The 18536-nt window shown below is 33.1% G+C and overlaps 1 protein-coding gene and 2 non-coding genes across 3 annotated transcripts; 1 reads left to right on the top strand and 2 right to left on the bottom strand.

Annotated features, from left to right (window-relative positions):
- The first annotated feature begins 3913 nt into the window (after positions 1–3913).
- LOC149482009 (5S ribosomal RNA) lies at positions 3914–4032 on the top strand. Its single transcript, XR_016316774.1, has one exon. It is a non-coding gene; the product is annotated as a 5S ribosomal RNA (ribosomal RNA).
- A 2592-nt stretch (positions 4033–6624) lies between these two features.
- Positions 6625–6786, bottom strand: LOC149482010 (U1 spliceosomal RNA). The gene has a single exon (XR_016316771.1). It is a non-coding gene; the product is annotated as a U1 spliceosomal RNA (small nuclear RNA).
- A 6162-nt stretch (positions 6787–12948) lies between these two features.
- Positions 12949–18041, bottom strand: LOC149482011 (uncharacterized). Its single transcript, XM_089704073.1, has 3 exons — positions 18013–18041; positions 14741–14811; positions 12949–14413 (listed from the first exon to the last, which is right to left on the bottom strand). The coding sequence occupies exons 1-3, from the start codon at positions 18039–18041 to the stop codon at positions 13635–13637; spliced, it is 879 nt and encodes a 292-aa protein (XP_089560199.1). The 3' UTR covers positions 12949–13634.
- Between the last annotated feature and the right edge of the window lie 495 nt (positions 18042–18536).

Consider the following 18536-nt stretch of genomic DNA (forward strand, 5'->3'; position numbering starts at 1 on the left):
GAAATATCACGAAGATCTTTACACAACGTGATTATTACATTAAGAGAAGGTGTAGTACGGTCACACTGGGGAGCCCTTGAGGAATCCTCAAATCTCTAATGAGATGGGGCCCTAATGATGCCTGAGGGCTTCAAGAATCATTGATATCGGAATTTACTTTAAGTTTTTTAAGATTTATGTACTTAGAATAAAAAAATATGGATTTAAGTATCTTAAGTTTTTATGTGTGCGTGTTATGAAAACAAAATATTCATTTCTAATGTAAATAGTAATTACAATTTCAAAGGTAGGTATAACGATTAACGATAGCGTAGCGTAGCGTAACTTCATCAATGTAACAGGTGGTTAGAGCTACAATTTATCATGTAAAAACATAATCAATATGAATTTTTGATTTGCTAATATAGCTCTGATTTCTTTTATAATCTTTTCTAAATATTTGCAAGTCCACAATCAAGCTAAGAAATAAATTGCATTAAAACATTTCTAAGAATTGAAAGATACTAAATTAACAAAAATTACATTTTATCATAACTATAGACCTAAAATAGGCTTACGATCTACGTTTTAGTTACAATCTCATTGCACCATAAAACAAGTTCTTCCAGCACTTGAAACATCACCGTTATATTACGGCCATATCTCTCGATCACGGCGAATAAAGACGAACACACGGACATAATGACTATGTAGGTAGGTGTTATTTCATATTAGACGATATCCGCCACATTACAGTGAGTAACGATTTCATTATGGTCAACGTGTTGAGATTTTGTACGCGATTTATCGGCCATTTGCTAAGTTGTGATAACTTGTGATTGGCTGAGATTCCTGGAAAAAATATGTACTTATGAAGTGTATGGGGATGTGGTCTTTGTATGAAGCGTTGGTTAGGTATTACCTATTCCTTTTAGAAAATAATGGACTTAACGGATTTGTAATAATAATATGGTTTATTATGGTGATAATATTATATTACAACGATTCGACAATTTTACAGCAAACGGAGACAGACTGATTTCATGTCATATGCACAATTATTATTACTTACATTAACAGATCTTTTTCCGAATTTTATTTTACTCATATTTCTTGTAATTAATGGGAATTCATCTGAAAAAGAAGTGGTGTTTCGTGAAAATTTCTGAGACGAAGAGAGACATGTTTAGTGGTCATAATGTTATGAGATTTTAATAGATACTACTATCTATAAATGATAAGAAATTTTGACAATAAAATTAATATTTTATTGTACCTATCTGTAAATTTTGCTACTGTTACATCTTCATTAAAATGCTGTATTAACTTTATAATTATAACTGTATAATTATAGTACTTGGCAGGTGATGTCTATGTACGGAGAGCTAGAGTTTAAAAAATAAATACTTTTAACTCTACCAGATATAATGCTACTTCATTGTAATTGTATTTAGAACCGTCTTATCATGTAGGTAATTACAATTACATAATTTTTCAAGACACTATTCATCTAGTTTGTTTGAGTTTGAGTTTTCTCCTTAATGTTACGTCATCCTTTAGAATGTATACATTTTTAACAGCTACAATATCAGTCCTTTGATATATTATGTGGGAGCAATTCAGCAAGTTGAACCGAATACAGTACAAAGCGCGAGTGCAGCGCCGCAAATTGAGTTACAAAACGATTCTTTTGCGGCTGTGTGTCTCAAACTTTTGCCAAATATAGGGCTTAATTGCTTTTCTAGTGGATTTGTCTATAAGTGATTGGATGTATATTTAGTTTTCTGTGAATGGGAAATTTTAAATTTGTAACCATCATAATCTGTCTATATTTTAGGGTCATTCAGGTTAGGTTTTTAGGGGCGAACTCGAAAAATGCGACTGATTGAAAAAAGTTACACCAACTAAAAATCAAACATTGTTCGTTCGAGCCGATGTCAATTTTTTGGTAATATAGTTCGCATTCATAGCCATAATAATCAATGTTTTCCAAAATATTTAGGTAGTATCTACCTCCAATTAAGAAAGCAGGTACGAACATCTTTCGCGATAAAAAGGTAAATTGAAGAAACAAGCTATAGCACAGTCAAAATATTATTTAAAATTCCATGATTTTCATACAAAAAAATAAATTGAAAAAAATCTAATAAAATAAAGATTGAGCATCATCGCTGGCAGCAGGTGACGTCAGCGCATGTTCGTTAGCTCGCTTCATTACTGCATGCCCCCATCCTGGGGTTCCTCGTCAAAATAACGTATCCATAAACACTTATAGATTTAGTTTTAAATATGTGATATATATGTATTGGGAGAGGGTTGGGTTTTGAATGGCAATAGATAGTGATTAGGATAGTGTTTATAATGGAAATTATATATGGTTCTTGTTAAAAAGTCTATGTGCTATTTCATGCAGAATTTCTGACCAAAATTTCATACATACGATTCTCGTTTACGTGATCTATACATATAATAAATCTGTAGAAGGGTCAATTCTGTACATTAAAAATATTGAAAAAATAAATAGCAGGGGGTGTTACTGGATCGATATCAAACCCAAATATGTGATTAAAAAAATTTTTGTCTGTCTGTCTGTCTGTCTGTCTGTCTGTCTGTATGTGAAGACATCACGTGAAAACTAACGGTTCGATTTCGATGAAACTTGGTATAATTATACCTTATTATCCTGGGCGTAAAATAGGATACTTTTTATCCTGGAAAAATACGTAGAAAAAAAATTATCTTAATTTTTCAGTTTTATCCATAGACGTTGTTCTGTAGAACCGCGAACACGTTGCGTATTATTATAGGCCTAGCCGTATTTGGGTCCAATAGATATTAATAAGATGTCATTGTCAGAGTTAATGGAGAAATAAACCATCCACGCGAAGACCGACATCCGCGCGGACGGAGTCGCGGGCGGAAGCTAGTCTTTAATAAATTCTCATTTACCAAGTATCTATCGTGAGTAGGTACTATATAAGTTGACAATTCTTCCCGCCTTAAGTCACACACACGACACTTCACTTAAGACGCTCACACACTAGTCTAACATTGGCTCATTGCGATAATCACAGGATCCAAATCAAAACAAGGTTAACCTATGAGGTTAATACATAGCTGATTTCAATGGACCTTCATTAGATGTGGAGGGTATTGCAAATATTAGAGGTTTGTCCAACTGTTTGGCAAATGGAGTGGTCGCATCCGTGCAAACATTCATTAGGCAGATTAATTGTAGCTCCTAATGGCATACTTTGGTTCAAGTGTTCGATGGATAAATATTTGATATTATATCTGTAACTATGTGGTTGTTGTTTAGGGTGTTAGCATGTATGGAGGATGCAATGTGTAATCATTGAAGCTACGAGACCTTTGCTGTTTGGATGTTATTTTGATAAAAGATATGAGATTATATAGTTTGAAACGAATTTAGGTACCTACTGTGTAATGCAATGAAGCTAATATTTTACTGTAATTACAAAAAAAATCGTCTAATAATGACCCAACAGAAGCTGTCCAATCTAAGCGTGGCTTGCCAAACGTGTTAACTTTAAATAGCCTTTAAGTTTTCTTTTTTTTGGCGCAAATTTCAGAAGTTTTACTTTCATAAGATCCTTTTCCTGACAATGACGAATACAACAAAAAGAATAGTCGAAACCGTTCCAACCATTCACGCGTGATTGTACTGAAATGGAGATTGGGGAGGATTATTATTCTGTACTAGCAGTCCGCCCCGGCTTCGACCGTGGTACATATTTACGTTTTCTCTACGTAAGAAGTAAGAACCATCCTCGTACTTCAAGGAATATAATAAAAAAATAATTAACGAAATCATAGCCGTTCTCAAGTTATGCGCTTACCAACATTATATATAAGATAAGGATTGTGCGTCTTTTATTTGTATAATCTGGTAAAAAATTTGGATACATCTGTCGCCAACGTCCATACCACGTTGAATACACCGGTTCTCGTCCGATCACCGAAGTTAAGCAACGTCGGGCGCGGTCAGTACTTGGATGGGTGACCGCCTGGGAACACCGCGTGATGTTGGCTTTTTGATTTTTTTTTTGAAAATGTAAAATTAGTATGTAAATTGTAAGCTCTATTATGTATGGACAAGTAGATATGAATCATGTGTGTAAGCTTTATTTTTTGTACATCCTTGATCTTGTGAATATAATGGGTGGTTAGTAATAATAAAAATGATTGGTATAATTTTAGCATAAATTGTAAACCAATTCACATAATACTTATTAGGTAAATAATAATATTTACCTCATAAGTATTATGTAAATTGTAGTATAGGTATATTAAGAAGAGCTGGAACGTCAACACATTTACACATTGCACATGTTAGGCCGGGAGATACTGACACAAAATTTCGGGTCATTTGTAACAGGATGGCGGTCTAGAGGGGTCTTAGTACGCAATGACAAAAAGAAAAATGATGGTCAGAACGCTGGTACCGGCGGACTAGTCGCGTGGGCGTTAGTTACACTCGTCGGATAAATAGCGAAAGTCCAACGATTTGTAACACAAAAATTTTAGAATTTACCGATAGCCCTTAAAAAAGATGTAGGCGGTAGTGTCATGCCATACTTTGACGATGTGACTTACAGTCCGCCATACCGACGTGAATGCGTTGATTTAAAAAAAACAATTCAACCATTTGTACCGGGCTAACTTTTGCACAGGTAACCATCGTCGTGCAGCCATTTACTAAAATCGCCATGCCATACTTTTCGGACGATTCCAAATGGTCGCCATACCGCGGAAAATCTGCAAATTTTTTAATTTTTTTTTCTCGCCAAACGATTTGTACCATCCTACATTTTTTTTTCAACAACTCCTGAATGATTATAAATAGAAGTGTGATAATGCCATACCTGTGGGAGGTGACGAATGTGTATAAGATTGTATTGTAATTGATTTCTAATTTTTTTTTTTGATTCTTATTGTAAGATTTTTTTCGTAGTTTGAACGATTTGTAGCAGTATTGCACTAATTTTTCCCTCTATTAAAAGTATGGCAAATATAATAATGGTCACGTTGCATGATTGCATCATATACTTTCCAAAAATGCCGTACTGGTACAAATCGCCAATTCTTTTCATTTTTTTTTACGTCTTGGCTTAAGTCTTACAATCATCCGCCCCATGTTTGCATTCTGCGATATTTTTTTCTAGGTAGAATTGTATACAAACAAACAGAATATAATGATCCCATACTGTAAAAAATTATTTTACGTATTGTACAGTCGTATTTTTGAAACGTGACGAATAAATTAATTTTTCAAGTATGGCAGCACTTTTTCCCCCTACTAGAAGTATGGCAAATATAATAATGGTCACATTTTATCAAATACTCTCCAAAAATCCAAATGCAATACTGGTACAAATTGTTTGGCGAAAAAAAAATTTTTTTTTGCAGATTTTCGGCGGTATGGTGGCCATTTGGAATCGTCCGAAAAGTATGGCATGGCGATTTTCGTAAATGTCTGCACGATGATGATTACCTGTGCAAAAGTTAGCCTGGTACAAATGGTTGAATTGTTTTTTTTTTAAATCAACGCATCGCGTCGGTATGGGGGGCTGTAAGTTACACCGGAAAAGTATGGCATGACACTACCGCCTACATCTTTTGTATGGGCTATCGGTAAATTCTAAAATTTTTGTGTTACAAATCGTTTGACTTTCGCTTTTTATCCGACGAGTTCGACTAACGCCCACGCGACTAGTCCGCCGGTACCAGCGTTCTGACCACATTTTTCTTTTAGTCATTGCGTAATAAGACCTCTGTAGAACCGCCATTCTGTTACAAATGACCCGAAATTTTCTGTCAGTATCTCCCGGCCTATGTATGTTTCATATTTTGCAATTGTTTATAAATACAGGGTGATGTAATTGGTGTAGAACGAATATCTAAAAATCTATGAAGAATTTTGTGATACAGTAAATGGAAGAATTATAGACTATTTTACAGTATTTAATAAAATCATTTAATTTTTTGTTCATTTTCATTAGAAATGTCAATTTTTCTCACCAAGGTGGAAATTTTGATGATAAGGATCTTGTTGTGTTGATAATGAGCTTTTACTAAATCAGGCACACTTCTCGAACTCTATATTTTCTCTTGTATCGGCTTTTCGGTAACATTTCAAAAGAAAAAATTTCATCTGATCAAAGTAACGATACCACAGCTAACATTTGACAGTATGTACATAAACAAAATGATGTCGATAAAAACATTTCAGCCCCCCTAGTCAAGTGGCTTTCTGTTAGCGTAGCGTTCAATAGAATAGACTACGAATGTATGAGATTGACGTAACCTGTAGATACGTTTATCTACAGCCTACGTCAATCTCATACATTCGTAGTCTATTCTATTGAACGCTACGCTAACAGAAAGCCACTTGACTAGGGGGGCTGAAATGTTTTGTATTTATATTTGCATATATTTATCTACAACGCACCCATTTTACAATTCAAGTCTAAAATGAAACTAGAGTCGCATTTATTTTTGAACATACTGTAAGTGAAATTGCATAAGTGTGAGTACTGTGAACATGCCAGCTTTCCTTAATTGACCTGTATACATTGGTGCTATATGCGCATGCTAAATGCTGATACATCATACAGTTTATATGGGGGACGGCGCGTACGCAGTCCCCACTACCAAAAATAACGCGTCCGAGTTATCCACATTAGGGATAATCGCAGAGGTCAACCCCGCCGCAGTGCAATGGCGGGGCCTCGCTCTGGGGGAACCGCCTTCCTGATCACGGTGTCCCCTACGCCAGGTAAGTATGAGTTCGCCACGGTTTCAGGGGTATTTACGTGTTCTGAAAAAAACTTCTATAGCGCGAGCTTAAAGCTCCTAAAAGAATAGTGGCGCCATCTGTTGTTACGGTTTAGAAACTGGCAGGTACAAGAAAAGCTTTTCTGGTGATGCCAATAAAATCGAATCTTTTACATTTAATAATAATAATATAATTTCTGATATTATAGATATCTTAGTATTTTAAAGAAAAATATTTTTTTTATAATTTGACTTATTCAAGTACATATTATGATCCGCTAAATACATTATTACTTAGAACAAGGTTTTTGCTTCAAATACTTAATGGACAAAAAACAACTAATTCGTCCCAATAAAGAGAAGGATTTATTAATTAAGTCAATTAAAAATACAAAGAAAAACGGCGCAAAACCTGTCAATAGTGATGCGATAACGTAATAATCGATAAATGACGTCATTCGTCGCGCACGATCACTTCCCAAAAGGCACGTTACCGATTCTGGACGGCTTCCAAACTAATAGTGAGTAGACAATGGTATCGATCAACAATGCCTTTATACCCTCGCAGTGAAAACGAAACGATTTTTATCGATGAATGATAACATCACTATTGGTGTTTACTTTCTTCAATGGGCTGCGAAATTGGATTTCATAACTTTATTTTCTGTTGTTTTTTTGGAAGAATTATTTGGATGCAAGAATAGGCAGATTTTTCCGGTGAGAAATTGAGAAAACTCATGATACCTACTTACATAATTTTCAAGATATTTTTTATAAATTTTAAAAGTGTACAATTCACACACATATTGAGAGCTTATTCGTAGGCTCAAGCTTTAAATAAGATTAAACGCATTGAATTGAAAGTAAATACTTTACCCAGTACAAACATCTTCATTAGGCACCCGTATCTTACTCTCTTATATATCTCTTATTAAGGCATACATTGTTGCTTGAACAAAAAATATGTATCTAGTTGGTAAGCCTTTTTTTAAATAAATAAAATAAAATAAATAAATTAATTAATACTTTATTCCACTACTCTAGTATATATAGAGTATATATACATAATTCAAAGTTTTCATAACAATATTTAATTCAAAATAAGATTATATTATTAAAAAGACAAGTAACCGAATATTATAATGGGATTCGAGATAAAAATATAGCTTAGTAAACATGTATAAACAGTTTTTAAAATAATTCAATAGCTTTTTAATTTATTCGTACATAAGAAAATAAATTTCTTCCTATAATATTACTCTTGACTGTATATATACCACGTATCATTGATATACGAAAAATAAGATTTTTCGAAAAGACAAATAGCGTACGGCAAACTTTCACCCCATGCAAAAAAGTGATGCACTATTATTGATGGGTTCACTATTTTTGATCGAATATCGTTTATAATATTTTTTGTCGCCTGACACTGCCCAGGCGGTAAGTACAATTACATAGAAAAGTGTTTAGGAAATATTATAAACTTCAAGTTTATGTATTATTATATTGTAATCTAAAGTGAAAAATATAAAAGATAATAAAAATACATTTAATATGATTTAAAATAAAAAGTTAAAGAATTGGATTCGTCAGTTAACTATCGAATTTTAACATACCTTTTTAAATATCTGTAACTATCATTGATTACTATATTCAACATTATTTAAACTTACAATGAAATGTGTTTGAACTGAACTCACCTCTATTTTTACGGACTAAAAAATAAACCTAAAATAATATTTCAAACAGGCTTTTCCCACCCAGCGTACCGGCGTCACACTCGAGTAGCAAGGGTTGATAAATCGCAACAATTTTAGAGTGCATCTAACTATGGACTAAGATTTATCTTTCACTGCTGACATGTCATTACTCGTCGGTGCCCAAGCTCAATATGCGTGGAGATTCATTTTTGACAACCTATTGTTTATTGATCATAACGAAGTTTTGGATACGGCTTTTTTGAATTTGATTCGATTATGGATACGGTATTTGCGTCTTCCGGGGGTGGTGTTTGAATTGTGTCTTGGCTTAGTAGAGTCCTAGAGACAATTTACGTAGTATTGTTATAAGTGTTTATGTGCTAATGTGTGGGTTATAATTTAAGTATTTAGTTATAAACTTATCTATAATGTATGCGCTGAATTGAAGTACTCATTAAATATAATCTTATATTTAATTCACAGTTTTTTATACATGCCTTTTATATTTATCACTACAAGTATAAACATTAAATTAAAAGAATGAATGAATTTCATTGAATGTTGTGTAAAATACAAAAGTGAAAAAATTAATTTAGCTTTAAATGGTCCTTTTCGAAATAAGCATAATTTTAAAACTTTCTTTTCTTTTATGTACTTGTAGTTCCACAGGAAATTAATGAGCCTATTACAAAAATACACTCAAAAATCATCTATTTGTACAACCAACAAGACCAGTCAAAACAATTCATAAAAGTATGGCCTCAAAGCGATTTTATAAGCTCACTCTATCTTAAAATCGGGACCGTAAAACGTGCAGTCACTTGAAACTTCCCAAGTTCAGAAGTTGGACCTTATTACCAGCGGTCTGACAGAACGACGTAATGACAATCACTTCATTTGAGTTCGGGTTTCCTAGGGACGTTATTCTTTTTTAGTATGTGTTACAGAGTCATGATATAATAGATTTGTTTGAGTTCTACACAAAAACCTGTAATAAGAAACACATAATGATATAGGTGTAATTACTACATAGTATAAAACAAAGTCGCTTTCTCTGTCCCTATGTCCCTTTGAATGCTTATATCTTTAAAACTACGCAACGGATTTTGATGCGGTTTTTTTAATATATATAGTGATTCAAGAGTAAGGTATATAACTTACTAGCCGCTCCGCGCGGTTTCACCCCCGTGGCTCCTCTCCTGTTGGTCGTAGCGTGATGGTATATAGCCTATAGCCTTCCTCGATAAATGAGCTATCTAACACCGAAAGAATTTTTCAAATCGGACTAGTAGTTCCCGAGATTAGCGCGTTCAAACAAACAAACAAACTCTTCAGCGTTATAATATTAGTATAGATTAGGGTTTAGACAAAACAGGCGAAGCCGCGGACGGATAGCTAGTTTATATAAAAAATGATACTGTCCATTCAGTTAACAACATTTCACAGAGAATATCTCTCGAAATCAATATCCTAACCGTCATAAACAACGTAAGGGTGAATAAGAAACAATCGTTATAGTTTGTAATGTTCAGTTGACCCTCCATGGAGTACTTTTAATAATGAAATGAAATGAAATGAAAAATGAAATGAAAAAATATTTATTGCCACAAGTTACACACACTTAACAACTACTTACATTACTAAAAAAAAAATAGAGAATTTACATGGCAATCGGGTCAGACTCAGCCATGCTGTCGGGCTATAACACCTGAACAGCGCTGATTTTCAGTCTGCCCGTAAGTTTTTATTTCCGAGGCTCACTAAGTCTACATTAAAATACAAATACCAACCAAAAAACATACTTTACAGTTCTGAAAATAATTTGCATTGTTATTATTAATAATTACTTACGAATAATATTATATATATTTAAAACAGATTTATATAGATAATTAAGTACATATTATGATTATATTAAATAAAATAAACAGATATCTATGTATATATCTGTTTATATAATATATATAATACCGTTAGTGTCCGTCCAGCCTATGTAAATGTGACTAGATTGAGTTTGCGCTCCTTTGGTAATGTTGCCGTAGTTTTATTCTGTAAATTGTATGAATAACTTTTGGTAAAGGTATATTGAGAGTGTGGAACAATTTGTGAGGGACGGAAAGTTTTTCTTTTAGGAATTGGTGAATTTAAGGAAAAGTTAATTATTATCTACGCTTTAGGGGTTATGGGTGTTAATGGTTATGTGTGTGTTAGTGAGAGTAGGTAATATTGTGGTTATGTGTTTGTACAAAATACAAAATGGAAATAAGTAATAATATATTGTAGTTTATATATTAATATCGACAAGAAAAAAATATTACCTTCGGCTTGTTTCGATGCGATAGGAACAGTAGATTGAAACTAGAATTGAATGAATAAATAAAATAATATTTTATTAGTAAGCTTCATAATAAATTCGATATTATTATATGATGATAATGATGAAGGATTAGACTTAATTACAGTAAATAATTATTAAAATTTACGATTATAGAATTCATTGTTTTAACTGAATTTATAGCCTATAGCGTAATTTTTGCTACTTTAAAAAAATAAATATCTTTCAAAAAGCCCCGATTAATTCCATTATCTATCTATAAATAGCAATCACAAGTTATCCAAATCAGTGTTTAAGTTATTTCAAGTTAACCTGACCGTAGCTTAATGTTAACTTGTACCATTTATCACTGTACGACTACATCGACTAGATTTCTGTATTCATTTGCAGTCGATGCTATTAATCAGCTCTAGCAAGATTCTGTTTTGTTTGACTAAACTTTTAACATTGAGATGTGAAGGTATGGACAGGGTAGGAATAGTTGCTTATATTTATCAACTAGTTTACCGCCCGCGGCTTCGCCCACTTTGACTAAAACCTAATAAATTATATACTAAAACCTTCCTCTTGAATCACTCTATCTATTAAAAAAAACCGCATCAAAATCCGTTGCGTAGTTTCAAAGATTTAAGCATACAAAGGGACATAGGGACAGAGAAAGTGACTTTGTTTTATACAATGTAGTGATTTAAAGGAAATAATTTTTTACAAAACAAATACAAGAAAAAAAAATTAAATAAGAGGGCAATATTAGGTTAACTCTACTAGGTTCAAAATAATGTTAACGAAAAATAATATTCAATTCTTAAATTGAGTTTATTGTAACATATTAAAAAATTCAGCGAAATATTTAGAATTGAATTATTAGAAATTAACATTTCAAGCGTATTAATTTTAATAATTGGTTGTTTACGTATATTACGACATATAAATATAATTATATTTAAAAACATTCTTGACATTATAAGCTTACTTCTGAACTTTAAGTCCACGTTTTTACTAATAGGTAACTATTTTGTTTTCTGCCACTCAAGTTACATTTAGTAGCGTACCTAATCGATTACTTAGTTATGTCCAATTCATTTTTTTAGGACTAAACTATACTAAAAGAAATCATGGTCTGTAGCTTGGTGCAAAATTCAAAAAGTTTCTATTACTAATTGTAGTTAGTACTTAGTGAAGTCCCATGTCCCCAAGTGGGGTAAGGGGCAGATGCGTTATGCTTACATCTGTTTCACTGATCGATTTTATTTAGGGACAAGTAGGTGATCAGCCTTCTGTGTCCTGCCAGACCGAGACATGTTTTTTTCTTCGTCTCCACCGGGAATCGAACCACTGTACCAAGGAGGCGGTCAACTAATGTTAAGGGTGTGCAATGTGCATTGATATTAGGTTTAGGTTTAAAGACTTTATTACTCATAAAAACAATAGTTCACTTAAAATGAGTTACATGCTATCTTATATATAAATTAAACTTATCTCTAGTTTAAGGTAATACTCATTATACATTACAAATTTTACATATTTTTATACTTTATACAAAACAAGTTTAAGTTGTATTCTACTTTTCTATTCTAAATTACAGTGTATGTTATTTTTAAGTAATTTTTTGAATACATTAAGACTCTTACAATTTTTTAATTTTTTTGGTAGTCTATTGAACATCTGTGCTCCTTCAAAGAGTAGGTATAGTTTTTTTCCCATAGTTAGTTCGAGTCGAGATAGGTTGCAAATCATTTTGATTTCTCAAGTTATATTTTGTTGATTTTTTATCTATTTGTAAATTTGATTTTGTTGTATTTGTTGTTATTTTCTTGATAAGGATACATGTGGAATATGCGTAAATTTGTGAGAGTGTAAATAATTTTGTTTTTGAGTATAGTGTTTTTGTGGAAGTAAGGTAATGATAGTTAAAAAGAGTTTTTATAATTTTGTCATTAAGTTAGCCATTAATTTATAACTTCGCATATTTTTATGTTAATAGAATATTTCATTAAAAGCCATCGTTACTGAACAGTCAAAAATAATTTTTGTTTACTTCGTCTATTGGTATTTTGATTTGTTAACCCTATACTTGGCAAGAATTTTTTTTTTTTTTAATTGAAAAAAAACTTATTTAATATGTTTGTATGTGGCTATAGAAGGGGTAAAAAATAATAAAAAAAATTTAATGTCAGTAAATTGTCATTTATTGAGTGTAACATATTAGATACATTGCCAAGCCCTTAACAATCAACACTATAAAATCTATGTATCTAATTTGCTACAATGCCAACTTTTCAGTGCCAAACAAATCAGTTTTTTTAATAAAATACTTGTAACAAAACAAAACTTAAAATGTCAATATTCTTCGTAAAATAACAAAAAATCCATACTAATATTATAAATGCGAAAGTAACTCTGTCTGTCTGTCTAAACTACTGAACCAATTTGCATGAAATTTGGTACGGTGATATTTTGATACCCGAGAAAGGACATAGGCTACCTTTTATTGCGAAATATGTACCACGGGCGAAGCCGCGGCGGACCTCTAGTAAAATATAAAATTATTATGTTCTTCTACAGACATATAAAATTAGAATAATTAACAGCCTTAGTACTTATGTTATTAATCTTAAATCTTAATGATTAGTAAATTGAGATCAATCAATACAATAAAGTAAAAAATCAGTCTCACAATCGTCTTTCAAATTGACATTAAAATGCAAGTGACGCCTCAGTAATTGGAACTTCTTCAGGGTCATTATATCAGCTACTTTGTTGCTTCGCGTATGTTTAGCCCAATAATCTGTATAAGCTGGTAATTTATGAATACCCATATATTATACAAGAATTGCCAGAAAATCTTTGATATCATTTTCTGTAACATTTATTGAATGACCCTTTAATTGTGTGCTATATAAATTTGTTTGTTGCACTATGAGAGAAATTATGTTATCAGAAAAGAACATGCCGAAATATTCAATTGGGCTTTTCTCTTCACTTGGCTCAAACACGATTTCATCTACTTCTGCACAACCAGTAAATTTGAACCGATCCCATTTAGGTGTTAACCTTTTAGGTGGTATTGCTTTGCGTTTTACTGTGACAAGTTTAGGTCTCTTTGAACGAGTAGACGTTGAAGGAAAATTTGCAAATAATGGCGACGTTGGTGGTGACTGATGATGCCGCTTCAAGTTACTAACTCGCGGTGAAGTTAATTGTGAGGGTGCAGCTAGTACAGATGGCGATGAAGGTGATGGTATCGGACACGAAGATCTGGTCTCAGTTGCTAATGGATTAGGCGATAAAATTAATGGCGAACAAGGATTAATCAATGGTGACTGAATTGAATGTTGACTGTATGCTTGTACTAAAGACTTTGAAGCGACTATTTCATTGACCTCAATATCGTCATCTGAGAGAAGATTTAGGTTTTCTATTGAAGATGGCAATGATGGAGGTGGCGAACTGCTATCAGAGTAAGGAAGGCGGGAGAAATATTGAACTTCGTCCTCAGAAGTATCATTTCGACCAAATCTAATTTTGCTCCCGGTTTTGGAACAAGAGCTACGACTTGCCGAGCTCTTCTTTGTTGTTGCGTGTTTAAGTGAGAAATTACCTGTAAAAAAATAATAATTTACATACATAATGACTACATTTTGGCCCCTTGGCTATAATCGATTTGGAAAACAAAACGAAATAGTACATCTCTACAAATCTGGCAATGTCACATATTTGATACACAGCTAAAAATATGTAGAATGTTCGCTATCTAGCAATGTATCATATTTGCTACACTTGAAAAACAATGAAGATTACATGCACTAACAATTTATTTAGGTATTGGAAAATAACGTTAGTAGTTAGAATATATAACAAGCTTTTTAAATTAGATTAGTTTTGAAAACAATTTTAACAAAATATAATAAATAATCTATAATCTTACTTTGCGATGCGTAGACGCATTCGATCGGTCCACCATCTTGCGCTCTACTGACGATTTTAGTGTTGCAAGCACTTCAAAAGTTTTTATTTTTTGAGCATAAATATATTTTGTACCATATTAAATAATAAAAGTAAAAAAAAAACGTTAGATAAATTCTCGGGATTTTTTTAAAGTTGAATGTATCAAATTGTACACAGTACCAAGAATAGGGTATTTTGTTTATATTTTTATAAGCACCGGTAGTTCCAAAAGTTGCCACATCCAAACAAACTTCGCCTCTTTAACAATGTATTAGTACCTATATAAATTATGTGTTATACATAATACATAATCTATACAGGGTGTCCCAAAAAGTAGTGATATACTGAAGCTGGGAGGTAGAGAACTTAGAGGGCTATCCGAATCACCCCCATGTGTGTTATGCGATTTTTCGTATTTTCGGAGTTATTACATTTTTTTCAATTTTTCATCTATCGCCGAGTACGATGAGATTTTTATTTATGGTGACGTGAATTATTGCGCTAGATGCTTGATTTTTTTTGTGTGCTAAGCTGAAAGATAGGCCAATTCAGTATGGTAACATTTACTATCGTTAGATCTTCGAATGGAATAAAAAAAAGAATTAAATGCCAAGAAAGATAAAATTACTCAGTATGTTCATAACTTCAAGGGCCCATAAAAAAATAAAATCACATAAAAAAGGTTTTCCATTTGGCTTTTAAAAACTTGCTCTATCGATCAGGTAGCTACCCTAAAAATTTCATTTTATTATTCTGAAGGCTTCAATCGAAAAATTGAAATCTAAATGTGGTAAGTGCAAAATTTTTATTAACATGATGATCATTAAAACCAATAAATAGGTGTTTAATTACCAGAATTTTTTTAAAATAGCCCCGCTGTTGCTCAATGCAAGTGCGACATCACCGTAAAAAGTTGTCTCTTAAATGTCTGAATGCTCTTTTATCATTTTTAGGGTTCCGTAGCCAAAATGGCAAAAACGGAACCCTTATAGTTTCGTCATGTCCGTCTGTCCGTCTGTCCGTCTGTCCGTCTGTCACAGCCGATTTACTCGGAAACTATAAGTACTACAGTGATGAAATTTGATGGGAATATGTGTTGTATGAACCGCTACAAAAATATGACACTAAATAGTAAAAAAAAGAATTGGGGGTGGGGCCCCCCATACATGTAACTGAGGGATGAAATTTTTTTTTTCGATGTACATACCCGTGTGGGGTATCAATGGAAAGGTCTTTTAAAATGATATAAAGTTTTCTAAAAAACATTTTTCTTAAAGTGAACGGTTTTTGAGATATCAGCTCTCAAAGTCGTAAAAAGTATGTCCCCCCCCCTCTATTTTTATAACTACGGGGTATAAAATTCTAAAAAAAATAGAGGTGATGCATGCTAATTAACTCTTTCAACGATTTTTGGTTTGATCAAAGTATCTCTTATAGTTTTTGAGATAGGTTGATTTAACTGTAATTTATTATATTTGCTGCTACGGAACCCTTTGTGCGCGAGCCCGACTCGCACTTGGCCGGTTTTTAATGGTTTCTTCTGCTACTATGAATTTACGGGTTATTTCGTCCAAATTGTGGCAGTCTCTCGTCTTTGTAGTATCCCCACGGAAAAAATTCAATAGGGTTTATGTCCGGAGACCGTGGAGGCCAGGCTAAAGGGCAAAAATACCCTGAAAGATGGATTGGTCGTTGCAGCCTGCGCATGCGCCGGTGACGCCTGCTTTAAAGCCTGGCCTCCACGGTCCCTCGACCCCCCATTGATTTGTTTCAATGGGGATACTAAAAAGACCTCGGCTACTTGAGAGAATGCCACAATTTGGACGAAATAACCCGGAAATTCATAGTAGCAGAAGAAACCATTAAAAATGATAAAAGAGCATTCAGACATTTAAGAGACAACTTTTTACGGTGATGTCGCACTTGCATTGAGCAACAGCGGGGCTGTTTTAAAAAAATTCTCGTAATTAAACACCTATTTATTGGTTTTAATAATCATCATGTTAATAAAAATTTTGCACTTACCACATTTAGATTTCAATTTTTCGATTGAAGCCTTCAGAATAATAAAATGAAATTTTTAGGGTAGCTACCTGATCGATAGAACAAGTTTTTAAAAGCCAAATGGAAAACCTTTTTTATGTGATTTTATTTTTTTATGGGCCCTTGAAGTTATGAACATACTGGGTAATTTTATCTTTCTTGGCATTTAATTCTTTTTTTTATTCCATTCGAAGATCTAACGATAGTAAATGTTACCATACTGAATTGGCCTATCTTTCAGCTTAGCACACAAAAAAAATCAAGCATCTAGCGCAATAATTCACGTCATCATAAATAAAAATCTCATCGTACTCGGCGATAGATGAAAAATTGAAAAAAAATTAATAACTCCGAAAATACGAAAAATCGCATAACACACATGGTGGTGATTCGGATAGCCCTCTAAGTTCTCTACCTCCCAGCTTCCGTTCATCACTACTTTTTGGGACACCCTGTATACTAATACACACAAAGGATCAGATAATTTCGCACATCCACGTTTGTTTGCGCAGGTCTGGCTGATAAGAGCTGTGTAAACAGCCCGTGACCCGGCCGATGGCTGACGGCTACTGGCAGTAAGCTAATACGGTGATTGACGCGGTTGATTGAATACTGTGTGATGTACATTGAAGGTTTTGTTCGAGGAATAGTTTTCGGTGGTGTGCTTTGCAAGCGATGTACTTGAAAGCTTTTTTAAAGTGTGCATTTTATTATGTAAACTAATACGGTGATTGACGGGGTAGATTGAATACTGTGTGACGTACATTGAAGGTTTGGTTAGAAGAACGGTTATAGGTTACGTAGAGAGCGTGCAATGTATTTTTAAACATGCAATTAATTATGTTTAAAAGTAGTTTAAAAAGAATAGTGTGTGATGTACATTGATGGTTTTGTTGGGGGGATTGCTTTCGGTTACAAAGATAGCGCGTAATGTACTTTAATACTTTATTTTTTTAAAGTGTGCAATGCAATAAATTTAACTAATACGATGATTGAAGCGGTTGATTGATTAGTGTATGATGTACATTGAAGGTTTTGTTCGAGGAATAGTTTTCGATGGTGTACTTTGCGAGCAATGTACTTGAAAGCTTTTTTAAAGTATGCATTTTATTATTTAAACTAATACGGTGATTGACGTGGTTGACTGAATAGTGTGTGATGTACATTGAAGATTTTGTTATAGGAATGGTTTTTTGTAACGTACTTTACCAATAATGTAATTGTGTATTGTCTGTCATGTATTCAAAGTTTATAATTTAGATTTTAACATTACCAATTTGAATCGGTTTTTTAACATATTACATACTAGAGGTCCGCCCCGGCTTCGCCCGTGGTACATATTTCGCAATAAAAGGTAGCCTATGTCCTTTATCGGGTATCAAAATATCTCCATACCAAATTTCATGCAAATTGGTTCAGTAGTTTAGGCGTGATTGAGTAACAGACAGACAGATAGAGTTACTTTCGCATTTATAATATTAGTATGGATTATATTATTCAACTCTTCGTATCGACTCTACAGTACCTGTACTCACACTCTCACGGTCAGACAATAAAAATATTTTTTCCTGTTATTGTTACTATAAATAGACTTTCTCCTTAAGTAACTCGCTATAATTACAATCAAAGAAGGACGAACCACTTTATTAAAATGAAACAACTATATAAGCCCACCCATAACCCCATTTATCGACTATAAGATAATTCCTATTGTCCAACAATGGCCTGTTTGT

The sequence above is a fragment of the Colias philodice genome, chromosome 15, assembly GCF_061535455.1.
Source record: "Colias philodice isolate Cphi_HAF_F1 chromosome 15, ilColPhil1 Martin Lab GWU primary, whole genome shotgun sequence".
In the NCBI taxonomy this organism is placed as follows: domain Eukaryota; kingdom Metazoa; phylum Arthropoda; class Insecta; order Lepidoptera; family Pieridae; genus Colias; species Colias philodice.

Bases quoted from the DNA above. Each gene is read 5' to 3' on its own strand.
- LOC149482011 (XM_089704073.1), bottom strand. From the start codon at position 18,041: ATGACAGACAATACACAATTACATTATTG. The intron at 14,812-18,012 runs GTAAAGTACGTT...AAACTTTTGAAG, and splicing joins AATACACAATTACATTATTG to TGCTTGCAACACTAAAATCG. The intron at 14,414-14,740 runs GTAAGATTATAG...ATTTTTTTACAG, and splicing joins ATGCGTCTACGCATCGCAAA to GTAATTTCTCACTTAAACAC.